The sequence below is a fragment of the Drosophila ananassae genome (genome assembly GCF_017639315.1).
Source record: "Drosophila ananassae strain 14024-0371.13 chromosome Y unlocalized genomic scaffold, ASM1763931v2 tig00000110, whole genome shotgun sequence".
Lineage (NCBI taxonomy): Eukaryota > Metazoa > Arthropoda > Insecta > Diptera > Drosophilidae > Drosophila > Drosophila ananassae.
In genome coordinates this window covers 173,215-200,574 of record NW_025319067.1, presented here as the reverse complement: position 1 = coordinate 200,574, position 27,360 = coordinate 173,215, and the positions used below count along the sequence as shown (strand labels likewise).

At 43.1% G+C, this 27,360-nt stretch overlaps 1 protein-coding gene across 1 annotated transcript; it reads right to left on the bottom strand.

Annotated features, from left to right (window-relative positions):
* Positions 1-21,395: 21,395 nt before the first annotated feature.
* Positions 21,396-26,660, bottom strand: LOC123258215. Its single transcript, XM_044718087.1, has one exon. It carries the CDS (start codon positions 26,658-26,660, stop codon positions 21,396-21,398), a length of 5,265 nt encoding a protein of 1,754 aa, XP_044574022.1.
* Positions 26,661-27,360: the final 700 nt, after the last annotated feature.

Genomic DNA, 27,360 nt, shown 5'->3' with positions numbered 1-27,360 from the left:
TCTCGATAAACAGCGGAATTGAAGAGCACACACAAGGAGCTGTCCGAGCTGGTCACTATTCTTGAATTTCGCTAGAATTTCGGTAACTATTCTCGAAGATGGTGGACACAAACCTATTCATAAGTCGGGTCGAGAAGCTTCAACGGTTGCGGTCCCGCCTTCGTGAGTCTGCCTTGGAGACTGTTCGATCGTTGGAGCTCGTGGACAACAATTATGACATCGCATTGGAACTGCTAAACAAAAGGTTTAGTAATCGCAGACTTATTTTTAAAGCTCATGTTTATGAGATAATGCATCCCTCAGCCTTAGTATCCGCATCGGCGACGAGGCTTCGCGAGCTTTCGGACAAATTTAATTCGCATATACGAGCTCTGGCAAGCATGGGCACAACGAAGCAGATTGCTAGCTGCATCATAGTGCTGTGGCAGAAGGTTGATGATGCCCCGCTGTCTAAGTGGAAGTAAATGCAAGTTGACTCGGATTCCTTAGATTCCATTCCAACGTCCATCGCCAGTTTTCTTGAGCACAGATGCCGGACTTTTGGAGAGCATCGATTTGCCGACGACATCAAGGGCACAAAACCTTGCGGTAGGACGGCGTAGGCCTTTTCATCCAGGTAACTCTGCTTTTGTGATTCACCTCAGGTTTGGCGAACCGGATGGGTTTTCTGTGCAAGTCAGCTTGCCATCCCAATGCTCGGACGCCTCAAGACGACGCAAGTAACTACGATCGTAGCCTCCTACACCACTGACCTTCAGCCCAATTTTGCATTGGACGTCAGCTCTTGAAAAATTCTTGTCAATGTAAAGATAGCAGATCCTCATTTTACCAGCCGCAGCGAGTTGATTTGCTAATTGGAGCTGGATTATTTTACGAGCTGCTTTGTGTGGGGCAAATTCATTTATCTCCTGGTTTCCCCTCAATCCAAAAAAATCGGCTCGGTTGGGTTGTTTGTGGAGGCTGATGTCCTGACAATGGCAAGGTTCTCGTGGTTACTGAGCGGTTGGCACTGATCTGCCCAAAGGGGCCTTTAGATGAGCGGCTGTATCAACTCCTTCGACAGTTCTGGGAAGTGGAAACCTGTACCGATCCGATTGTAAAGGCGTCAAAGGAAGGACTGGATTGCTAGAGTCACTTTGTTAAGAACTTCGTGCGGTTAGAAAATTGTGCCTATACAGTCAGGTTACCAATTAAACAATAAATCTCCGGTTTATTGGGTGACTCGCACCCGAGTCACACTCGAGTGCACTCGAGTCACAGACGGAGAGGAAACTGTCTTATCAGCCCGAACTGCGCGCTCAGTATTCGGCCTTTATAAAGGAGTATCTTAATCAAGGTAATATGTCCCTGGCTACGCCAGAATTGCATCGAGATTGCAAATCTTTTCTGTCACATCATTGTATGCTAAAGAAGGAAAGCACCACGACGAAGCTTAGAAAGGTGTTTGACGGTTCCACGGTTACCACCTCAGGTTATTCATTGAATGACATCCTAATGGCTGGGCCGGTCATCCAACCTAATCTTTTTCACATCCTGCTGAGGTTTCGTTCGCATCCGGTAGCGCTGACTGGCGACATTTGTAAGATGTACCGGCTGACAGCTACTTTCAAAGCATTTTGTGGCGAGATTCCCCTCTAGAGAAGCTGCAAACAAATAAATTGGGCACTGTTACATATGGAACAAAGCCGGAGTCATTTATCTGTGCGAGCGATGCACCAATTGGCTAAAGACGAGGTTGAAGACTTTCCAGTGGGATCCGAAATCATGCTTCACGATTTTTATGTCGATGATCTTATTACTGGTGGCAGCTCAAAGGAGGAGGCATTTTAGGGCAGATTTCAGCGCTTTTGTACCTTAATTTTGAAGTTATACATTTTTTAATTAACAACGTTTTCATCATTTTTTAAATTTAAGTATTCAAAGATATTTAAAACAAGAAAGGAAAGCTAACTTCGGGCGGAGCCGAAGTTTATATACCCTTGCAGTAGAGTCGCAGTCCGTTAGGTGGCGCCACGCATCTTATATTATTAGATACATAGCGGATCGTATATAGTCGGCCGATCCTTATGAAATTTGGCAAATCAGATTATTTTGTCCAAAATAGAATCTGTACCAAGTCCCATCTTTCTAACTTAAAAAACACCAAAGTTATGCCAATTCCGATCGTTGTATGACAGCTATAGGATATAGACTTTCTAACTTAAAAAACACCAAAGGTGTGCCCATTTCGATCGTTCTATGACAGCTATAGGATATAGTCGGCCTTATGAAATTTTGTACATAAGATATTTTGGTCAAATATAACATGTGTGGAAAGTCCCAACCCTCTAACTTAAAAAACACCAAAGTTATAGTATTTCCGATCAATCAGTTATATGGCAGCTATAGGATATAGTCGACCGATTCCGGCCGTTCCGACTTATATACTGCCTGCAAAGGAAAGAAGGGTGTGTGCAAAGTTTCACTATTTCTACGCAAAGAGAAACTATTTGCGTAGAAACGGACCGACGGACAGACGGACATGCTCATATCTACTCAGGAGGTGATCCTGATCAAGAATATATATACTATATGGGGTCGGAGATGTCTCCTTCACTGCGTTGCACACTTTTGACCAAAATTATAATACCCTCTGCAAGGGTATAAAAACAGCATTCGTTACACCAATGGGACTTTAGGAATATGTTAGAATGCCATTTTGACTAAAAAGTGCCCCGGCAACTTTCCAAAGATTTATGAATGATATATTAAGGGACTACTTAAACAAAATATCTGTAGTATACCTTGAGAATAAATTAATATTTTCAACATCTGCAGCAGAACATAAACATGCAGATAAATGCTTATTTATGAAACAACATACAGAATTTTTTGGACACGTCCTGAGTAAAAATAAAATACAATACAATACAAAAAATACAGATTATTTTAGCTATATCGATTCCGAAAACAGAGAAACAACTTAAAGGTTTCTTAGGAATGACAGGATTCTACAGAAAATTCATTAAAAACTACTCAAAAAGTGCAAAAAGTAAAATATCAATGAATACGATCCGGAGTATATTGATTCATTTCAAAACTTAAAAACACACATAAGTTCACACCAATATTAAATTTTCCAGAATTAAATAAACCATTTAAAGCGACAACAGATGCCAGTGATTTTGCAATAGGAGCTTTAAATAAACATGAAAAACCTCTAATAAATGATAATAGTGATGAGGAATCAAATAAATAGCGGACAAATAAGAGAAAAAATAGTAAATATAAATGTTGTGCTAATAATAGTTTTTAATAGCATAAACAAACGCGTTTCAAATCAGTGTATAACAACAGCTGCAGCTTAGCATATTATAATTATTTTACATGCATTTTTTGATGGCTGCTTGGCCCAACATCCTCCCCCCATTGAAGGGTGGGCCTTCAATAACAATGTTGGAAGGGGAAGCAGTCACATTATTGCAGAGGTTATTCCGTGGGTTGTCCTCCCTAGCACAGAGCGCCGACACATCCCGTGATAATCCACCGAGGCCAGAAAACACCCAGCCAAATCGAGTGTTCTGAGCAATGGGGAGCCCGTGACCTAACTGAATTTGTCCAGCCGCCAACGGGTCAAAGAATAAGCCGGCTCCAATCAGCAGGTCCACTCGCTGCGTTTTGTGGAAGTTGGGGTCAGCTAGATCCATATTTCCCGGAATCTTCCAGCCCGAAGCGTCTATGTCCTGGCTAGGAATCCTATCTCTATGTGAGCCGGAATCCAATAAAACTCGGCAAGGCAAGAAGGCTCCAGTCTGACCACGAACGAGTACATTGGCTATTGGCAGGAGCACTAGCTCAGCATTGCGATCCTCATTAATGATCTCATTAATGTGAGACTGAAATATTAAACGCCGATTACTAAAACGATTGCGCAATAGGTCAAGGCCCACATCGTAGTTCGCGTCATTAATTTCCAGAGCTCTCACCGTATCCAAGGCTGACTCGCGCAGGCATGAAATGAGCCACTGGAGCTTTTCCATTTTCGTTAGGTGAGGATGGCTGTCAATCGTGGTCTTAAAATCTGAATTTCCACTTCCACATCAGTCGCCAGCTGCGAGAATCTCCAATACAGATCACTCCCGATCTCGCTAAAATTAAGCTCCTCCAACTCTTCTTGAAGCGCGGTGAACCGCTCACGCAAACGCTTCTCCACTGACTCCAGCGCAATAATGGAACAATCCTCAGTCCGCGCCGCAGCCTTTACCTTATGATGCAGCTCCTCCATCTCCTGGCAGGCCACCTCTGTTCTTCTCCGCAGCGTCCTTTCCCGGTTTGCGGCAGCAGCTCCAATGGTCTCAGCTCCAGACTCCATTCTTCAATTAAAATGCAACTTGTAACAACAATAACAAGGCCGATTTCTTAGCACTTTTAATGCTGATCACAATAATCAGCCGGGATAAAATCACGTCGGGGTCACCAATGTTGTGGTAATAATAGTTTTTAATAGCAGCCGAATAAACACTCGCGTTTCAAATCAGTGTTTCAATATAATTATTTTGGATTCAATTTAACCCTAATCTATGCGGCTCCAATCAATTTATTGAATACGAGAGTTTCTTTTATATTTATGTTCTCGTCGCCCGCTCTATCCATTTGTGGGCCCCCCAAATGGTTATCAGCACCGCTGATCCATTTGTTCTGGGGTGTCCGAAATGCTCTTGGATCGCGGATTCAATCAACAGCCGTTCATTTTGGTATCGATTCTTTAGTCGTTGCCAGGCATCCTTGTAACTGATTTGTCCGCCAATTGACGTTGAGATAAGGTTTTCTGCTTCACCTGTTACATGATTCTGCAAATGGCAGAATTTTACTGCATCGCTGTAGTCTTGATTGTGAATGCATTCCGTAAAAATTTCGTATAATCGTAGCCAATGTCGGTAGTCACCGTCAAACTTTGAAATTTCTATTGGTGGTATTACAAGCATGGGTGCGATGGCGGGTTTTTGTGTTTATGCTGAAGTCGATTGCGATTCTTCGTTCAGAAACGAAAAGTATTCTGCTCGTACAACCTGAAATCTGTCATCGGTGTGTCCATCATTTTTAATGGCTGGTTCCAGGTCGATGAGATCATGGTATCCCGTGACGATTTCCGTCCATAGCTCTTTCATGTGTTGTCTGACGTGTGTGGACACTTCCCGTCCTTTGGTGCGGTCCTTCGGTGCACAGAAAGTCTTCCATATCGTTGTTATAAAATAAAATAGAAGTAAAATTCGAAATTCGACAAATCAGATTGTTTTTCCCAAAATAGAATCTGTACCAAATCTAACTTTAACAAGAAAGGAAAGCTAACTTCGGGCGGAGCCGAAGTTGATATACCCTTGCAGTTGAGTCCCAGTCCGCTAGGTGGCTATACAGCTATAGGATATAGTCGGCCGATCCTTATGAAATTTTGTACATAAGATATTTTGGTCAAATATAACATGTGTGGAAAATCCCAACTCTCCAACTTAAAAAACACCAAAGTTATAGTATTTCCGATCAATCAGTTATATGGCAGCTATAGGATATAGTCGACCGATCCCGGCCGTTTCGACTTATATACTGCCTGCAAAGGAAAGAAGGGTGTGTGCAAAGTTTCAACTCGATAGCTTTAAAACTGAGAGACTAGTTTGCGTAGAAACAGACAGACGGACAGACGGACCGACGGACAGACGGACAGACGGACAAACGGACAGACGGACATGCTTATATCGACTCAGGAGGTGATCCTGATCAAGAATATATATACTTTATAGGGTCGGAGATGTCTCCTTCACTGCGTTGCACACTTTTGACCAAAATTATAACACCCTCTGCAAGGGTTTAACAACAAACATGAAGCTGGAACCACGAAGCGTCTGTCGTTCCCGAAGAAGGGGGAAGTGTCAGGAGATTAGATATCCCACACGCCAATACAGGTGGCAAGAGGGGCAGGAGCGGGACGAACGGGGGGGGGGCAACTATAAATAGCCCGCCGATTAAGTGCGGTAGTTAGAGCGAGTGCGAAGGATCTGCGAGTCAGTAGCCAAAGGACCCTCTGTGGGTAAGTCCGGCGGCGATACGCGAGTCAAGCAAGGAGCAAGATGTAAGCGTTGAGCAAGATCTTCTGTAATAAAATTCATTTGTGACCCTGAGTCAAGTAATGCTCGGGCCAAGATGTGCTCACCATTTTTTGTGCGAACGCTTACGATCGACGTTGCTAACAAAACCCTTTCTACAGACGACGCATGCAAAGCATGTGAAGTAGAAGGGCCATCATTCGTTAACTCTGGAGGAGGATTTTGTGTGGGTGGTGGTAATGCTAAGCTATTTTCGGTCACTGTAAATCGGTGCAGAAGTTTATGATGCGATCTTGAACAGATTTGGCACCTGGTCGATTTACAATTCGCTACCGTGTGACCTTTTCGCAGACAATTCAAACATAGGGAGGCTGACTTAACAAACATTACAGCAAGGCGAGCGAACGGACTACACTGGGCCAAAAAATGGTTGTTCGCGTTACAATAACTGCAAGCTGGTTTGGCGTTGGTAGAAGAACAAGCCAACGAAGTTCTATTTAGTTGCTTGCCGAACCCAGTTCTTTCTTGTTTTGGTTTGCCAGTCTCTTCAGCGGACAGATGCTGGTATCTACGATTTAGTATTTTTTCGAAATCGGACCACAGCGGCAATTCCTCATAATCCAGTGACTCTTCCCATTTTTGCTTGGTCACTGGATCCACTCTACTCAAAACTAAATGAATAATCATTGAGTTTGCAATTTTAGTATCATCTCCTATGGATAATAGTGATCCATAAATTGATGACACAGTGTCGATGAGACCCCTCAACGACGACGCAGACGGCTGGGAAATTTTCGGAAGGCTGAACAGTTGACGTATTTGGTTCGCAAAGATGAGACATTCGTTGGAATGCCTTGACAGTTCCTAAGGCTTCACCAGAGAGGCAAGAAATTAAATGATTAAATTTCTCGATAACTGGAATGTTCACATCTTTGTCAACTAATGTCTCGAAAAGACTTTTTGAAATCCGAATAATTTCCACTGAATTTTGGCAATGCCAAACTAGGAAGTCGAGCTCGAGTTGGGGCTGCAGAAATTGCTTGCCCACGGGAGTCTTCAGCTGAATTAACGGCATTACATATGGACATGATCCTTGCCTTGGTAGTTATTCCTAATTCTTCCAACTCGGCTCCGAAATCATCCAATTCATCTATTTGCTCGATCTGGTCTTGCAACTCATTTGCTTTAGAAATTGCCTCATCTAAAACCTGAAGCCTGCACTCTAGCTCGGTTTTAATTAGTGGAAGTGACCAATCTTCCAAACGTTCCTCCAACCGGCGAATGCTTTTAACTTTGACATTTAATCTTCTCTTTAAGTCAATAAGAGTTGTGGAATTAAGTTTTTGTTTAGTACTTTCCACTTTAAAAAAATTTGTTTTTTCAATACAAAAAACGAAAACAATGTAAATTTAAGATTTAATAATTTATTTAAATTTTTTTTTGTTAAAGTAATTTTATTAATTTATCTAAATTTTTTTATTAATTTTAAAATATTAATATCAAAAATTTACTAAAATAAATAACTTTTAGAAATTTATTTAAAAATTTATTGAAATTAATTCAACAACAAGAAAATGCGAAAACGAAAATAATTAATTAATCTTATTTAAATATAATAAATAATTTATTAAATTTAACCAAAAAAAAAAATCTTAATTGATTAATTAATTGATAACGAATTATTGATAGTCGAGGCACAGAGTATCCAAAAAAAATAGTTGGTTGCCAATGACACCGAAACCAATATGCACGACCAAATTGTAGGGGAGCGCGTCACTTGGCGGACCGTTAAACTATAGGCGCCAAAAAGTGCATATACATACATACAGCAGCGGATAACGGTGGGAAAAGAAAACGAGAATATTATCGCTGCATCTATGTAAAAGGCTTGTAGCAAATAGTTTTGCTTGGGAGGTTTTGGAGCGACTTATTGTCAAACTGTCGCAAAGAAGCGGGCTAGTTTTTAGTGGCAGCGCTGCTCCCCAGCGAGAGAAATGGAGAAATTTAGAACCGGGTAAACTCGTTAGAATCTCCAGAATAGCGGGCCCTGGGTTCCTAGTAGCTCTCGGCTGAAAGCCCTTTCTTTTCCCATCGGGACACCATCCAGAGAGGTACCTTGACCTAAACCCAAAAAAAAGGGAAAAAGGTCTAGTGAAAAAAAAGTCAAGTTGTGAAGCAGTTTAAAAACAGCAATTTAAAAATAAAAAAAAAAATTTAAGAAAAAGTATAAAGGTAAAATTATATTACCTAGTGCAAAGTATTAGAAATTTGTGTGGTTGGCGCAGTCTCAACAGGTAAGCGTTCGGGGGCTAGCTGACGAAATATAAGAGAGGAGGATTTTAATTCCGCGTACTTTGGCTAGGTTGGAGTGAACACCGCTCCCAAAGTCAGGAACCCTAGGCGAAGAAGCAAAGCTCCGGGACTGGATCAGTTCGAAATTTTAAGGCAACGGAGTCGGCGTGAGCCCGGGAGTGAAGTAGCCCCTGGTGCGGGTTCAGGGAGTTCGGATTCGGCGCGAAAGAATATCGGAGAAAGAAAAAAAAAACCCAATTTTATCTTGGATTAAGTTAAGTTAAAAGAAAAGGCTGAAAAAAACCCAAAAAAATCGGCCTATAAATAGTGGAATTTGTGACCCTTAATCAGCCTAATCTGTCCCCACCGTAGGTTTAGAATATAAATTTAGAGAATTTCTAGTTTAAATCGTGTTATTCAAATAGTTTAAAAATGTAACCGCTGTCTTTAAACCTCCCTCACCGCTCGATCCAGCTCCAAACGTACCTTGCCAAAAAGAGAAGCGAATAAGCTCCAAAAGTCTCATGTAATGATCCACAATTAAGTAAAGGAGTAAGGGAGACAGGCAGAGGTAGCGAGGGAGCCGTTGCAGTTTTGCGGAAAAAAAGCGAATATGCGATAACACGCGGTGGAGAATCACCGAGGAGAAGGAGTGACAGAGCATAGCTCCCCAATGCTCCCCAGAGTTCATTGAACCCTTGTTCGAGTGGTGAAAGGGATAGGCATAAGAATATGTAAAACAGCTGTAATGAGCTTATATTAAGTTTAAATGTTATTTTAAAGAAAATAAATATTGTAAATTTAGGGATTAATTGTAATTATGGTGAAGTGAGGAAAAAAACAGAAAGCAACAAAAAATTCCCTAAGTCAGGAATTCGCGGTTACAACGTTATATTCAATTTAGAGAAATAGTATTTTTTGTGCGATAAACATTTTTTCACAGCGCAGCAGCCAGCGAAAGCTTTCGACGGTGGATGCAGAAAATGAGTGAGTTTGTTTAACCAACAATAATTAAACACATTTTTATATTTATAATTCTAAATTGAAATAACCCCATTTAACCCTTTAAATATTTCCTTAACCCTTTAAATATTACCTGGCAAGCGATCACTTTTACCATTTTTACCTTGTAAACCCTATATTTGAGGATGAACCATAATTTTTACGATTTTTTCTTTGGATTGAAGTTATAAACGTTTGCATTTTTATATCATTTTATTAATTTAAATTTTGTCATGCGAAGAAGCTTAAGTACCCTCAAAATTTTAATATGTCCATTTTAATAGTAATAAATTATTTTATAATGTCTGCTTAAAACCAAATTTTTTTTGATTTCCTAAACCCGCCTCAGTAGCGCTTGCCAAACAAGGGATCGTGGAAAAACCCTTAAGAATGCGGAAAAGCCATGATCACGGTAGGGAGGGCAAAGTTAGCTCCTAAAACATCAAGGAGTGATTCGGACCGACTTTACAAATTTGTGTCTTCTGTTTTTTTGTTTCTTCTTGTAGTATGTCTCAGTTCACGGTCTTAGCTCATCCGGTAGCTTATTTCGTCCTATTTTGTTCGCACGTTTTTTTAATTAAATAATAATAATTCCCGACAAGGCACCCGATATTGGCCAAACCCCATAACACCACGCCACCGACGAGCCAGAGCCGGAACCATGTAACGTGCGGGTCATATCGGGAGAGCAACATCCAGCCTGTTAGTCGTTACCCATTACATCTATTTGTATGTATGTAAACCAAATATATATGCACCTTTATTTTATCTGTAATAAATAAAATAATTTTTGGCTGCACTTTAGTATTTATTTGGAAGATTTGTAAATTCGAGAACGAGGGGTAGGGGGCGACAGTGATTGCAAATAATATAAATATTCTCTTTTTTATTTTATCCACAGGCAGTACATTTAGGTTAGCACATATATTTATAATTACAATTTTAGAATTTTTATATATATTGGTATTTATTTTTGCTCAAGAATTTTGTTCGCTTAAGAATTGAAAGGAGGGTGCAATATCCCAGCACAAGACGGATTTTAATTTGTCTTATCTCAACTTTCAATTTTTTGCACAAATACCTGGGGTTCTGCTTTCGGATCCTTTAATCCTGCGGCCACTTTCCTTTCACAATCGATTCAGGTGCAGGGCATGTGGACGACGAATCCTTCCAGTAGCAGCTATGTAGTTGATTGGAGAAGTTTGTTTCGCGACGCGGAGAATTCTTTAATTTGTATTTTGAATTCACTAACACAACCGTCGCGGGCAACTCTTTTAGCTTATTACTCTTTTAGCTTAGCGGGCCTAGCTTATCTAGTGCGGCGAGATTATGGGAGAGCGCAAGTGAGAGCTTTACTTGCGCTCCCGCTCCGCCCTAAACTAACTTATACTATACTTCATAACATTCCACTTAATTATCTACATTAATTATACAAAGATTATAGTGGAATAAAAATTTTGGATACACTAAAAAAAAATGTTTGAAAAATGTTAATTTAAGTTTTAAAATTAAAAAAAAAATTGTTTTCTTTTTAAATTTTTCTTAAATGAATAACGCCAATTAACAATAAAGTTTAAATTTATTTTCGAATATTGCCTGCTAGGTTTATTGCCTCGATTTGCCACGTTTAAAATAGGAATTTAAGTATTGTTTACTTTTTGAAATTATTTATGCCATTATTACTTAACATTTTTTATTCTTTTTATACCCTTGCAGAGGGTATTATAATTTTGGTCAAAAGTGAGCAACCCAGTGAAGGAGACATCGCCGACCCTATAAAGTATATATATTCTTGATCAGGATCACCTCCTGAGTCGATATAAGCGTGTCCGTCTGTCCGTCTGACCGTCTGTCCGAATGTCTGTTTCTATGCAAACTAGTCTCTCAGTTTTAGAGCTATCGAGTTGAAACTTTGCACACATCCTTCTTTTGTTTGCAGGCAGTATCTAAGTCAGAACGGCCGGGATCGGTCGACTATATCCAATAGCTGCCATATAACTGATTGATCGGAAATGCCATAGCTTTGGTGTTGGGTTTTAAGTTAGAGGGTTGGGACTTTCCACACATGTTATATTTGGCCAAATTATCTTATGTACAAAATTTCATAAGGATCGGCCGACTATATCCTATATCTGTCAAAGAACGATCGGAATTGGCATAACTTTGTTGTTTTTTAAGTTAGAAGGATTGGAGTTTCATTGGGTTCCTTTTTGAGCAAAATATTTCGATATGCCAAATTTCATAAGGATCGGCCGACTATATGCGATCCGCTATATATCTAATAATAAAAGATGCGTGGCGCCACCTAGCGGACTGCGACTACAAGGGTATATAAACTTCGGCTCCGCCCGAAGTTAGCTTTCCTTTCTTGTTTTTCTTAATATTCGATATAAATCTTTTTTTATAATTTTCTATCGCACAAAAACAAAATCTATCTTTTAATTATAATCTTTTATAACGTTTAAAGAAAAAATAATATAATGAATAACTAAATCCCTAACAGAACCATGCTGTTGTTTCTACGGTCCTAGGGTATAAAGGGATCCTCAGAGCCATGCTCGAGAGGAGAGGATCATAGGTTGGGTAGGGCATAAAGCGATCACCACTCCATCTGTGCATCGCAACCTTTTTATTTCTTACCTCTTTCCCTTTCTCTTAGTTTCTCTGAAATTGTCCTTCTGTTCTTCCGGTTATCGTTTAGCTCTCAAGAAATTTTCACATTTTTCCTGTTTTTTATACCCTTGCAGAGGGTATTATAATTTTGGTCAAAAGTGTGCAACGCAGTGAAGGAGACATCTCCGACCCTATAAAGTATATATATTCTTGATCAGGATCACCTCCTGAGTCGATATAAGCATGTCCGTATGTCTGTCTGTCTGTCTGTCTGTTTCTACGCAAACTAGTCTCTCAGTTTTAAAGCTATCGAGTTGAAACTTTGCACACACCCTTCTTTCTGTTGCAGGCAGTACATAAGTCGGAACGGTCGGGATCGGTCGACTATATCCTATAGCTGCCATATAACTGATTGATCGGAAATGCCATAACTTCGTTGTTTTTTAAGATAGAGGGTTGGGACTTTCCACACATGTTATATTTGATCAACATATCTTATGTACAAAATTTCATAAGGATCGGCCGACTATATCCTATAGCTGTCATACAACGATCGGAATTGGCATAATTTTATTGGTTTTTAAGTTAGAAAGATGGGACTTGGTACAGATTCTATTTTGGATAAAATAATCTGATTTGCCAAATTTCATAAGGATCGGCAGCCTATATACGATCCGCTACATATCTAATAATATAAGATGCGTGGCGCCACCTAGCGGACTGCGACTGAACTGCAAGGGTATATCAACTTCGGCTCCGCCCGAAGTTAGCTTTCCTTTCTTGTTTTTTTTTTATTTTGTCACAGCACGCTAAATTCTAATTCTTATTAATAATAATGAGTAGTTAGTGTTGGAATCTATACGGAGCAAGACCACCACCCCCAAAGCCGACGAGCTAGAGCCGGAAAATTAAAGCGTCCCCCACAAGTTGATATAGAATCCAGGATTGAACGCTACTACCGTTACACGTTACACTACCTAGTTTTTTGCATAGCTTTACGGTCTAATCGGGCAGAAAAAGTTACGCTCAATTTTACAAAATATTATATTATATCGGCCGATCCTTATGAAATGTGGCATATCGATATATTTTACCCAAGAAGCATCCATTGAAATTCCCATTCTTCTAACTTGAAAAACAACCAAGTTATGGCATTTCCGATAAATGAGTTATATGGCAGCTATAGGATATACTCGACCGATCCCGGCCGTTCCGACTTATATACTGCCTGCAAAGGAAAGAAGGGTGTATGCAAAGTTTCAACTCGATAGCTTTAAAACTGAGAGACTAGTTTGCGTAGAAACGGACAGACGGACATGCTCATATCGACTCAGGAGGTGATCCTGGATATCTGCTGCCACTTTTCTGGGCTGGTCTTCGCACTGGTCTTCGGCTTCGTGCATGCGGAATTGCATGCCGCAGAGTTGAGAGATCTGGGGGCAGTCGGTCGGACAGACTTGTGGTCGTTTCGGCAGTGGCTTGGGATTACTTGGTTTCGTTCTTTGTTTTTGATTTATAACTTGTATTTGGTTTGCTGAGTGAGTTGTGCCTTGTGGAACTCTAATTTGGTGGGTTTCCCTTAAAAATTCAAGCTCATTAGGAGGCTGCGAGACGGTATGCAAATGCTGTCCTTTCGTTACAATTATGCCGACGATAGCACTTCCTGTGTGCTTATCTAGCTTATTAAGCCAAAGCTCCTATAATCTTTCCTTTAATAAGGATTGAGCTTAATAAGCCAAGGGGGTCGAATAGCTTTGATGTCACCGAAAGAATGTTCCGCTTAGTCGCACTTTGACCTATAACTGAAGTATCAATTTCAAATTTAAACACGTCATCTTTGGGAACCGAAGCGATTCCAAATGCCTTAGTCAGCTCTGAGTCCGAAAGTGTTATTGGCTTAACGGTGATCTCGAGTGCAGTAACTTCAGGCAAGTTTGAAAACCACTTACTCAATTCAAACCCAGCGTTTTGAAGAACCTTAGTTACTTCAGACATCTTTAGCTCCTCCACGCAACCAGCACCCGCTAACATGTCGTCGATGTAAAAGTCAGAACCAATAACTTTAGTAGCTCGAGGGAATTTCTGTGTGGTGGTCTTACAGGACGCATCAAAAACGAGTCGTAATTTGGCCGTTGTACTTTGAGGCCGTAAGACACACTGGTGAGATGTTATGTACTGTGGAGTTGCCAGAACATGATTCCTTGCCGGGGACATATGACGTAGGGATTCGTATTCTTGTAAAAATTCCAAATACATCTTCTTTAAGTTCGGATCTCAAGATAATCTTCTCTCGAGTGACAGAAAACGGCATTGGACTATCTCGAATGAGCGTCCCTAATCGCTCGAATCCAACTTAAATGGAAGTGAGTGACATCGCTCACATAGGTTAAATTCGTTGTTGAGCTATCAGCGTTTTGATAGCGGCCGAATTAATAGACCAGGTTCAATTTTACAATTCAATTTATTATGGGTCAATTTAACCCCAAAACAAATTCCGCGGCCGGTCCAAAACAACTCCAAATCACAAGTCATAAAAACCTAAGAGCTTGCGCAGAAGCTCAACCAAAGCTCCCCAAAGCGCATACGCTACAAATAACAATAAAGCGCATGCGAAACTGGGAGACAAAACAGAGACGAAAACATGCTGATAACAACAGCTGCAGCTTAGCATTTTATGATTATTTTAAATGCACCTTTTGGTGGCTGCTTGGCCCAACATCCTCCCCCCATTGAAGGGTGGGCCTTCAATAACACTGTTGGAAGGGGCAGCAGCCACATCATTCCAGTGGGTATTCCTTGGGTTGTCTTTCCTAGCATAGAGCGACGACACATCCCGTGATAGTTCACCGCGTCCAGAAATCACCCAGCCAAATCGCGTATTCTGGGCAATGGGAAGCCCGTGACCTAATTGGATTTGACCAGCCGACAATAGGTCAAAGAATAAGCTGGCTCCAATCAACAGGTCCACTCGCTGCGTTTTGTAGAAGTTAGGGTCAGCTAGATCCAAATTGCCAGGAATCTTCCAGTGCGAAGCATCTATGTCCTGGCTAGGTTGATAGTCCGTTATATGTGAAGCTACAACAGCCTCAATTTCCACTGAGTACGTGCTAAGGCGGGACTTCAAGCACACATTGACGGATGCTCCATCCGTATCAAACCCAGCGCCGCCGAAACCTGCCACCGTAGTGGAGCATTTGGAACGGCCAAGCTGAAGTTCATTCGCCAGCCGCGACGAGATGAGGTGCACTTGTGAGCCGGAATCCAATAAAACTCGGCAAGGCAAGAAGGCTCCAGATCGACCACGAACGAGTACATTGGCTGTTGGCAGGAGCACTAGCTCAGCATTGCGATCCTTGTTCATAACAGGGTTGATTGAGCGGGATGGGTGCGCAACAGTAACGGCACCGATGGGACGGGAGACTCGTGCGGGTGAAATCTGCCCGCGAGGGTGCAACAAAATATTATGACGGTGATTGCACGTCGAGCAGCGGGAAGCTGAGCATCCACGAGCGAGATGGCCATCCTCCAGACAAACAAAACATCGAGCCAGACGCCGCACTTCGTCGTACCGTTCCTCAATTGTCAAAGCACTAAATTTTGAACAAGAAGGAAGCTCGTGCTCCGAAATGCCACACAGGGCGCATAGAGCAGGACGGGCGTTAATAACCATGCACGAAGATCGGTTATTCCAAGATCTACCTCGGCCCACTTGGTTAGCTGGGGGAGACGCCGCCAAAGAAAACTCGACGCATTCAAGAGTCCGGCACCTTTGCTCCAAGAATCGTGCCATGGACTCCCAAGACGGAATGCTGTCGTTGCTTCCGGCGAGAGTGTCTTCCCACTTGGCCTTTGTGGCGGGATCCAACTTCTGCAGGATAATCTGGATAAGCAAGCATCCTTGGATCTCGGCAGCTGATCCGGAACTCAGAAGAGCCCGCATATGCCCATTGAACCGATCCGATAGCTCCCGCAAAGTAGTAACAGATGCTGGCTCGACCACACGAAGCTGCAGGATCTCATTAATGTGAGACTGAAATATTAAACGCCGATTACTAAAACGATTGCGCAATAGGTCAAGGGCCACATCGTAGTTCGCGTCATTAATTTCCAGAGCTCTCACCGTATCCAAGGCTGACTCGCGCAGGCATGAAATGAGCCACCGGAGCTTTTCCATTTTCGTTAGGTGAGGATGGCTGTCGATCGTGGTCTTAAAAAGGGCGCAGAAATCCGGCCACTCGGCATAGCCGCCGCTGAATGTTGGCATCGGCAACGGTGGCAAGGAGGGGGCTTGCTTGTTTGGCATTGGCGATACACTGGCACCGTCGAGAAGTGTGGAGTGGGCAGCGATTCTAATGGAGCGCTTGGCAACCTCCAACTGAATTTCCACTTCCACATCAGTCGCCAGCTGCGAGAATCTCCAATACAGATCACTCCCGATCTCGCTAAAATTAAGCTCCTCCAACTCTTCTTGAAGCGCGGTGAACCGCTCACGCAAACGCTTCTCCACCGACTCCAGCGCCATAATGGAAGAATCCTCAGTCCGCGCCGCAGCCTTCACCTTATGATGCAGCGCCTCCATTTCTTGGCAGGCCACCTCGGCTCTTCTCCGCAGCATCCTTTCCCGGTTTGCGGCAGCAGCTCCAATAATCTCAGATCCAGACTCCATTCTTCAATTAAAATGCAACTTGTAGCAACAACAACAAGGGCGTTTTCTTGGCACTTTTAATGCTGATAACAATAATAAACCGGGATGAAATCACGTCGGGGTCACCAATGTTGAGCTATCAGCGTTTTGATAGCGTTCGAATTAATAGACCAGGTTCAATTTTACAATTCAATTTATTATGGGTCAATTTAACCCCAAAACAAATTCCGCGGCCGGTCCAAAACAACTCCAAATCACAAGTCATAAAAACCTAAGAGCTTGCGCAGAAGCTCAACCAAAGCTCCCCAAAGCGCATACGCTACAAATAACAATAAAGCGCATGCGAAACTGGGAGACAAAACAGAGACGAAAACATGCTGATAACAACAGCTGCAGCTTAGCATTTTATGATTATTTTAAATGCACCTTTTGGTGGCTGCTTGGCCCAACATTCGTTTTGGGTTATTTCTTAGTTTCACCCAGAACTAACCCGCCAACTATATTCCGCCAACCCATTCCCGACGAATTTTTAGAAGGAAGGAAGGTTCTCCTTATCTAGGAGAACCCACCTCCACGTGGATCATCCATTGGCCCGGCATTCCGGCAGTGCAAGCCCTAAGCCGGCCCAGCGACCCGCTAGTGTCCCGCGGAGCGCCCAATCAATCCCATCGAGGGATCGGCAACTCCGCGGGCCAGCATTGTGATTTTTGGGATGTGAAAGGTGGCCAAAAAGCCCAGTGAAAAATGTGAAAATTTAACCTAAAGTCCCCTAAACCATGTGCACAATGAAAGAAAAAATCGAAGACAGAAAATGTAATGAAAAAATTTAAATAATAGTAAAGATCAATGCTAGTAAACTAAAAACATGAAAGTATAAAGAAGGTGTATACAAAAAAAATGAATTTATTTGTTATACGAAAATTTTGCGAGTGATATACACTGCGAACAATAAACAACTGCATTATTAAAAATAAAAAAATAAAAAAAGTGAAAACAAAAAACCAAAAAATGTTAAAAAAGGTATTAAAAAAAATCTAAAACTGAAATATAAGTAAAAAATAAAAATATATAAACAAAGTTAAAAAATGTGAAAACGTGCGGCGAAAATAGACTAGCTCTTCGAAATTTAAATTGGTTGAATTGTTTTTTATTTTTGTTTTTTTTCTTTTGTTTTGATTTGGTTTTGCATGGAATTCGATCTCTACAGTGATAAGAGCAGAAGTGTAAGAATGCACAGAAGCGTGCGTTTCTGTGAGTTAGATTTGATGGATTCTGTTAAGATTCTGTTAAAAAAAAGCTCTGTTAAAAAAAAATAATTCATATAAAAGTTAATTTATTTGCCGTCTCATATATATCCCAAAATTATGGGAAAAGCCCCAAAATTCTGTGTTTATCTGAAATGTTTGAATAGAAGCAAAGGGTACATAAACCGATTGCTGGGTTGTTGCCGCAACTTGCACTTGAACAAATTGGACGTGGAGAAATTACTGAGTTCAGAGTAGATTTGTCTGAGACTGATTTTATTCATATAAAGGTTCAATATTTATAGCTAATTCGATACATAGATATTGCTTAAGTGGTAAATTAATGGAAATATAGCAAAAAATATAAAAATGATAAATTAACAATTTTAAAAAGTGTAATTCTGCAATATTTTGTCGGTTGCATGAACTTGTAATGTCAGCAGTCCTTGCTGCTTTTCAGTTTGTTGTTTCTGTAGTGTTTGGTCTTTTTTAATGTTCATCGTTTTATGTAGGTTTTTTGACCTAATATTTTCTTTATTATATATTTATTGTACTTGTGTCTTTGTTATGTGTAAATCGTGTTCTTGTGACCTAAATATTAAATGCTTATGACTTAACATTCTGTTTCCAGCACACCAGCGCCAGGAGATCGATCTTTCGTCGAGGGCTATGCACGTAAGTTCGTTTTTTCTAAATTTTTTCAATTTTTACAACAAAAATACCTGCATGCAATTATGATTTTTGCTGTTGTAATTCAAAATCTCACACAAAGCTAATTTTTGCGGAATATAAAGATGGTAAAATCAAAGAACGGTTATAATCACAGCGAGCTTTTCTTTTGGTGTTTTGTTTTGAATTTGTCAACGAGTTTTTGCTACACTGAGAAAAATCTCGTCGCGAGAAACCGAAAGACTGTAGAATGATGGCTGTAGTAATTTAATTATTGCAAAAATCGAAAAATGCGTGCACTCTGTTCAACGTTATAAATTCGAGTATATGTATATTCATATTAACATAAACTTAAGCCTAGCTTATCTCGTGCGGCGAAGCGGGGCGAATTCATGGGAGAGCGCAAGTGAGAGCTTTACTTGCGCTCCCGCTCAGCCTTAAACTAACTTATACTAGACTTCATAACATTCCACTTAATTATCTACATTAATTATACACCGGCCCCGTTGAAGGCCTTCATTAGGCTTCAACTACTGGCAACCTCTCCAGCTTGTGGACTGCTCTCCGAAATACTGCTCCTCTACTCGTCCTGACGTCGGCGACCCTGACCCTTCCGTCCGCGCCGGCGTGAGTCTCGACGACCCAGGCGGTGATCCACTGCTGGGGTGGCTGGTTGTCCTCGGCGACCAGGACCAAATCGCCCTTCCTGGCGTCCTCCTGCTCCCGCTGCAACTTCGATCGCGCCTGTAGGCCCAAGACGTACTCCCGGGACCAACGCTGCCAAAACGTTTGCTTGATTGACGAGACAAGCCGCCATCGCCGCAAGCACGTTAGACCCTGCCGGTCCGGGGTCCGCGGTGCTGGTGGGGCGATGGGCCTGTCAACGGGTGCTCGGGAGTCAACGCCTCGCCGTCGCTTGGGTCCTGACTAAGGGCGCCCAGGGGCCTCGAGTTCATGACGGCCTCGACTTCAACGAGGACGCTCTGCAGCTCCTCTGCGGTCAACTTCGCGCTGCCCACCGCTCGTAGGAGTAGGTGCTTTGCAGACTTCAGACCTGCCTCCCATAGTCCGCCCATGTGCGGAGCCCGCGGCGGAATGAACGCAAATACGCATCCTTTTTTTGATGCGTATTGCCGCAGCTCGTCCGCTTCGCTCTCGATCTGGTGCCGCAGTGCCGCGAAGTGGCGACTCGCTCCGACGAAGTTCGTCGCGTTGTCGCAGTGCACGGTCTGCGGACATCCTCGGCGCCCAACGAACCTTTGGAAAGCCAATAGAAAGGAATCAGTTGACAAATCGGAAACTACTTCTAAATGTACTGCTTTAGACGAAAAACAAACAAACAGGGCAATGTAGGACTTGTATGGTGGCCTACCACGAATTTTCAATGTCGTCTCAATAGGGCCACAGAAATCCACGCCACATATGGAAAATGGGCGGAGAGCACGAGCTCGATCTAAGGGTAAATCTCCCATGATTTGAGTCATCAGATGAGGCTTGCATTTAAAACAGCGTATGCATGACCGCTTTATCTGACTGCAGACTTCCTGCGCGTTTACTATCCAAACGCGCTGTCGCAAGAGACTCACTAGTGCTCGTGGACCCACATGAAAATTCGACTCGTGCAAGTATCGGACGTAGCTCTGAACAAATTGAGAGCGCTTCGTCAACAATACTGGAAACTTGGCATCGTACGAAATAGGAGCATAATTTCTTACACTTGTTTTTAAAGCGGACCATGTAAACGAACACTCGTAGCAGTTTTAAGTGAGAGGAAAATCCTTCTATCACTTCCAACAAATATGAGGTAGAGACCATTGCAGTCAGTCCGACCGCACTCTTCTTTGCTTCCATCTGCAAAATCTCTGGTGACGGATCAAACCGAGGGCTCGTTGGCCACTTATCTTCCGGCTCCGTTAAAAACGATGGACCTGCGAACCAAATTGATTCTATCGTTTCCTTTACGTCTCCACCTCTTGACACAATATCTGCCGGGTTCTGTTTAGTTGGTACATGCCGCCACGTGCTATCCTCTGACCACTCTTGAATCTCAGCAACTCTATTTGATACGAACGTTGACAACGACGATGGATGGGAACGAATCCAATGAAGACAAACTTCCGAATCTGACCAATATACACTTTGTTCGATCGGTGCTTTGATAAAAGGTTTTATTTTGCGACAGAGGTCCGCGAGAAGATGAGCGGCACATAACTCAAGACGGGGGAGCGTCTTTGTCTTGAGCGGCGCTACTTTCGGCTTTGCAGTCAACAATGAGACTTTACTACCTTCTGCAGATTTGCAACGGATATAGTCGCAGGCTCCATAGGCTCTCATCGATGCTTCAGAAGAGGCATGAATTTCAATTGGTGACATTGGCTCACTCATCACAAATCTCGGTATTGAGATATCTTCTGACTGTGACAAGGCAAGCTGAATTTTGTTCCACGCGGTTTCCAAGTGCGTTGGAATGGACTCATCCCAATCTAGCTTATTAAGCCAAAGTTCCTGTAACAGGATCTTTCCTTTAATAAGGATCGGGCCAAATAAGCCAAGGGGGTCGAAAAACTTTGACGTCACCGAAAGAATATTCCGCTTAGTCGCCCTTTGACCCATGACTGACATATCAATTTCGAATTTAAATACATTGATGATTAACTTTATTTATTGAAAATATAACTGGCTCAATCTCTTGATTTCGCCATCTGTCAAACAAAGCAAAGCAAAAACTCACACGCCGAATTTGCAACCGACGCTTCTCGTTCCTTCTTCTTCTCTACATAAACTTCTTGTGTGCCCAGTTTCCAAATCGAATTGTTAATTAATGCAGTTTTTTAGTTTTACAGTGACCGTTCATCAACATCCCGGCCTCCCCTGAAACACTGTTTCAGAATTTGGTAATAGGGCGAGCTTCACAATTGGACGGGTGGTTTCTCCAGTTGGAGTCTTAAGTCGTACAGCGCGGACCATTCCATCCTTCCCTGGATACGTTTCGATGACTCTTCCGAGAGGCCATGCTGCTGGCGGGGTGTGAGAATCCTTAAGGAGCACGATGTCATCTTTGGCCATGTTGACCGATTTGTTCATCCACTTTGGCCGATGCTGGAGTGATGTAAGATATTCCATGTGCCATTGTTTCCAGAAGCCTTGCAGCATAGCTTGAGTCTGTTGCCAATAATCCAAACGGTTGATTGGTACATTTGATAGATCGCCTTCTGGTACTGTCGTGTAGGGACGACCAATGAGGAAGTGTGCTGGCGACAGATAGTTGACCTCAGTGTCCGAAGTTGAGAATAGTGGACGTGAGTTGACCACAGCTTCTATTTGGGCGAGAAGTGTGTGCATTTTCTCAAAGGTGAGGACATTCTTGCCAATGACTCTATGAAGATGCAGTTTGACAGAGCGCACAGCTGATTCCCATTTGCCACCCCAGTGTGGTGCATGGGGGGGAATGAAATTCCAGTTTATTCCTTCGTCTGCCAGGGCCTTCAGTACAGTGTTGTTGTGTTCGTCTGACTTCAAAAGAGTTTGCATTTCGTTTAATACCCTTTTTGCCCCGACGAAGTTTCTCCCGTTGTCGCTATACATTTGCGAGCATTTTCCGCGGCGAGAGATGAATCGTCTGAGTGCCGCCAGGAATGTGTCGGTTGTAAGATCTGTAGCCAATTCCAAATGCAAGGCAGAAGTGGCTAGGCATACAAATAGGCAGATATAACCCTTTTCCTTGCGTGGATTTCGTCCCTTGTGGACCTTGAGGATGATTGGCCCGGCGTAGTCGCAGCCAGTGTTTGCAAACGGAAATGCCTGTCGAACCCGGACAGACGGCAGATCTGACATGAATTGGTGAGATGTGTGTTGGCGTTGTCTAAAACATTTTAGACATTCATGCGTGATCTTTCGAATGAGGTTACGGGCGCCAAATACCCAGTAGCGTTGACGTGCGATCACAAATAACGCCGATACACCAGGATGTAAGTGAATCCGGTGCTCATGTTCCAGAATGAGCTTCGTTATGCGATGAGATTTGGGCAGAATTATTGGATGCTGCACATCCGCTGGCAGTTCTGAGTTAGCTAAGCGACCACCCACTCGCAGGAGTCCATGTTTGTCGATTTGCGGTGAGAGGGTGCGCAATTTTGATTTGTGTCCCAAATCTTGCTGGTTGAGGAGTCGCTTGTAGTCAGCTTGGAATTCCTCTTGGGCATGGCGCAGGCACAGGATCCGTGCGTCATGGATCTCCTCAAATGTCAGCGTAGCGGTGTTGGATTTTCTGCGATTGCGTCGGATGAACTTGAGAACGTAGGCGAGAATACGAAGTAGCCTTGGCCACGAGGAGACACGGTCGATCAGTTGGCCCAATAGTGAGGTTTCAGTGTTGTATGTTCTCATTGTCGTGAAGGCGGAACCTTTTACTTCAGCCTGGACTTGTTCATCTGAAATGAAACTAGAATGAGGAGTGCTAGGTGTTTTTACCCATTCAGCTTCGGTTGAGTATAGCCAATGTGGGCCTTTCCACCATAGGTTGTGGTTTACTAAGTCAGCAGCTAGCATGCCCCTTGAAGCGCAGTCAGCAGGGTTGTCATCTGATTTGACATGTTGCCAGTGATCTCGTGGAATGATGCTGAGGATTTCGGCAGTGCGGTTTGCGACGAAAGTCTTTAGTTTGGCAGGTATGTGCGAGAGCCAAGCCAAAACAATGGTAGAGTCGCACCAGGCGTAAACAGTGACGTTGTAGTGTTTCAGTGCAGCCTTGACTGAGTTGATGAGTCGACTTAGTAGCAGTGCGCCGCACAATTCCAGGCGTGGAAGTGATTGTGTTTTGAGAGGTGCAACACGAGTCTTTGCAGCTATAAGAGTAACCTGTATGTTACCATCAGGGAGAGTGACTCTACTGTAAACGGCAGCGGCGTAGGCTTTTATAGATGCGTCCGAGAAAGCGTGCAATTCAATTGTGTCAGTAGAATTGCCAATGTAGCGTGGAACCTCAAGTTCATTGACCGTGTTGATATCGTGCTTGCATTTGAGATACCAATCTTCCAGGCTGAGCGGTAGCGGGCTGTCCCAGTCTAAGTTGAGAACCCAAAGTTCTTGGAACAGGATTTTGAATTGTATAACCACTGGAGCCAGCAATCCAAGTGGGTCGAAAATGCGAGATACGTCTGATAAAACTTGCCGTTTTGTAATCTTTCCCTCGCTGGGCAAAGATACCTTGTATGCCAATGTGTCCGTTTGCGGTTGCCAATGAATTCCCAAAACCTTGTTCGTAGTTTCGAGTGGACTGTATGATGTGTTGTTTGTGATTGTTGTCTCAGGGTCGACAACGCGGTTGCTGTTGGAAATCCATTTTCCAAGTTCGAGTTGAGCACATGACATTAGTTGAATTAGTTTTTGTTTGTATTGTAGAAGCTTCTCCTCGGTGTCAGCTCCTGTTAAAACGTCGTCAACGTAGAAATCTTCAAGGAGAATGCGCGCAGCAGTTGGATACAAATGTTGATAGTCTCTGGCCAGTTGCTCAAGAACCCGTACAGCCAGAAATGGTGCACACGCAGTGCCATAGGTTACAGTGCAGAGTTGGTAATGTAGAAGTGGAGCTGAAGGATGTTCTCTCCAAACGATACGTTGATAGTTGCGGTGATGCTTGTTGATCCAAATTTGCCTGAACATTTTGATAATGTCCGCAGAAAAAACGTATTTATGTAAACGAAAACGTACGCATACATCGAACAGGTTTCGTTGGATGCTCGGCCCAACGTTCAGGGTGTCGTTTAAAGATTGACCAGAAGAATCTTGGAATGAACCGTCAAAAACTACTCGTAGTTTCTTTCCAAGTACAGGGTGATGTGGCATATAGAATACCCTTCCATCGTTGGTGAGAATTTCGTCAGGGTTCAATTGGCGCATGTGGCCTAGCGAAATATACTCTTGCATGAATTGTACATATCGTGAGTGCAGATCTGTGTCTCTATGTAGACGGCGCTCCACAGAAGCAAAGCGTTGGGTTGCTCCTTGCAGAGTGTCAGTGAATTGAGGATCTGCATCCTTGAATGGAAGCTCTACGGTGTATCTTCCCTTCGAGTCGCGTGAGTGCGTGGTTTGAAAATGCTCTTCAACCTTAACATTTTCAGGATCATGGTGAGTGGTGATTTGGGAGTCCTCGATTTCCCAAAACCTTTGTAGAGCAGCATGGATATCGACTGTAGACAAAAATGACGTGGTGATTGATGGATTTTGATACGCAATCGATGTGATAACCCATCCAAAGATTGTTGAAATAGCTATTATGTTGCCTTGCGCATCCAGCTTCCTGTTGCCGGTTAAAATAGCCCATACAGAATCGGTGCCTAGTAGAACGTCTATAGGCGATGCCGAGTTGAATTCCGTGTCTGCAAGCGGAATCCCATTGAAGATCTCAAGCGCAGATGCATCGATGTTTTCCCTTGCCAGCGTAGATGTGATTTTTCCTAGAATATGAGCTTTTACTTGTAGCGAGTGATCCGAAACTCGAGACTTGATCGTGAGTGTGCTGAATCCTCTCGTGGTATCAGCCTTGATTGAAGAAATGCCGGAAATGAGAATCCGGCCAGGAGCCCGATTAAGACCCAGTGCCTTAATACAGCGTTCCGATACATATGATAACTCCGAGCCCGTGTCGAGTAGCACTCGGCAGTTTGTGTATGTGCCTTGAGAGTTGCGGATGTGTACCAATGCAGTTGGCAAAGTACATGTTCGTCCTACTTGCCCATGTGACAATAGGGTTGGCGTGAGTAGTGCCTGTGACATGTGACTCGCAGTCACCGATGTCGTGTCTGGATCGTTGCGATCGCTTGAAGACGTGGATGTGATTTGACCCTCGTTGGTCTGCATAGCATGCGTGTGTATGAGTGTGTGGTGTCTGCTGCCACACAGTTGACAGTTGTACTTTGAGCTACAGTTTGATGACCTGTGACCTGGTTTGAGACAGTTAAAGCAGAGAGATTTGTGCTTTACAAAAGAACGGCGTTGGTCGATAGACAAACCAATGAATTGAGGACACTTAGACAGTTGATGCCCATCCGCATTACAATTCACGCATTTTGTCAGCGCAGCAGTTACCATGGCTCTGCTTGTCTTCTTGTTGTTACCACCCTGTCTCGGTACAGGATCGCTTTGACACAGCTCAAATTCTTCACATCGTGCGTCTAGGAACTTGAAGAACTCTTCGACTCTTGGTGAATTTGAAGCACGGCTTGCATCTACCCATTTGCGGCGTGACTCTGGATCGATTTTATTCAGCAATAAATGGATAACCCAACAGTCTCGGTCCATATGGCCAATTGAGTCCAATGCACGGATGATCTCATTTGCACCATCTGATACGCTACGCAATATGGATACCTCTCCATTGTTAGTCGATGGTAGCTCCATAAAGGTGTCCAACAGGTTGTGAATAATTTGCCGTGGTCGATCGTATCTCTCGTTGAGGCGCTCCCAAGCGTTGTCATATGCCGTCTCAGAAATCGGCAAATGGCGTACCAAACTTGCAGCCTCGTCCACGAGGAACGATTTTAGATAGTGGTACTTTTGTATCTTACCCAGATGTTGCTTGCTATGTACAGTGCTTATGTACAATGCTTTGAAGGCTGGCCACTCCTTGTAAATGCCACCAAACGGTTTTATGTGAATCTTCGGTAATTCTGTCTCCCTTACTGGCACCGCGGCGTCAGCCTGGGTTGGTGTTGAAGTTGCTCCTAGGCGTTCGAAAAACTCTTGTTGTTGCTGCACTAATCGAGAAATAGCGTCGTTGTTAGCTATTGAGTCTCCTTCTGCATGTCTCGTTGTTGTTGGTGTTGTCGGCTCCTGTGAGCGCTTGAGGGAAAACAAAAGCGCACGGGCTTTTATGTACTTCGCCTCATACTCGTCGTAGTCATCCGCAGGATCAACCCAGCCCTCGACGTCATCAAGCACGCTCAGATCATCTCCGGCAAGTTCGAAATCATTCCAAACCTTGTCGAGCCTGGCTAGCAGTACCTCCACGGCGTCAACGCCGATTGATGCGGAAGAGTTTTCTGCTGTGTGTAGCAGTTTGGTGAGGCTGGATTTGAGACGGCCCCTCACTCCCTTTAGCCGTTTGAGTTGTTCCATCGCAATGGTGCTTTACTTTTAGTTAACAATAACGAATCTGGCTCTGAAGGACCAATTTCCTTATGATGATTAACTTTATTTATTGAAAATATAACTGGCTCAATCTCTTGATTTCGCCATCTGTCAAACAAAGCAAAGCAAAAACTCACACGCCGAATTTGCAACCGACGCTTCTCGTTCCTTCTTCTTCTCTACATAAACTTCTTGTGTGCCCAGTTTCCAAATCGAATTGTTAATTAATGCAGTTTTTTAGTTTTACAGTGACCGTTCATCAACATACATCATCTTTAGGAACCCAAACGATTCCTAATGTTTTTGTCAGCTCCGACTCCGAAAGTATTATTGGCTTAACCGTGCTCTCGGATGCAGTAACTTCAGGCGAGTTTGAAAACCACTTGCTCAATTCAAACCCAGCGTTTTGAAGAACCTGAGTTACTTCAGACTTAATTGTCTTTAGCTCCTCCACGCAACCAGCACCCGTTAACATGTCGTCGACGTAAAAGTCAGACCCAATAACTTTAGCAGCTCGAGGGAATGTATTTTTCGCGGATTCACTCAACCTCTTCAACCACTCAACCTTATGGCCAGGAAAGGGGTGGTGCAGTGCCATAAGTAACGGTGTTGAGCTTGCACAATTTCAAGTACTCAGACGGGTCGTTTCTCCACACTATCAACTGGTATCGTCGATCTGCTTCATTTA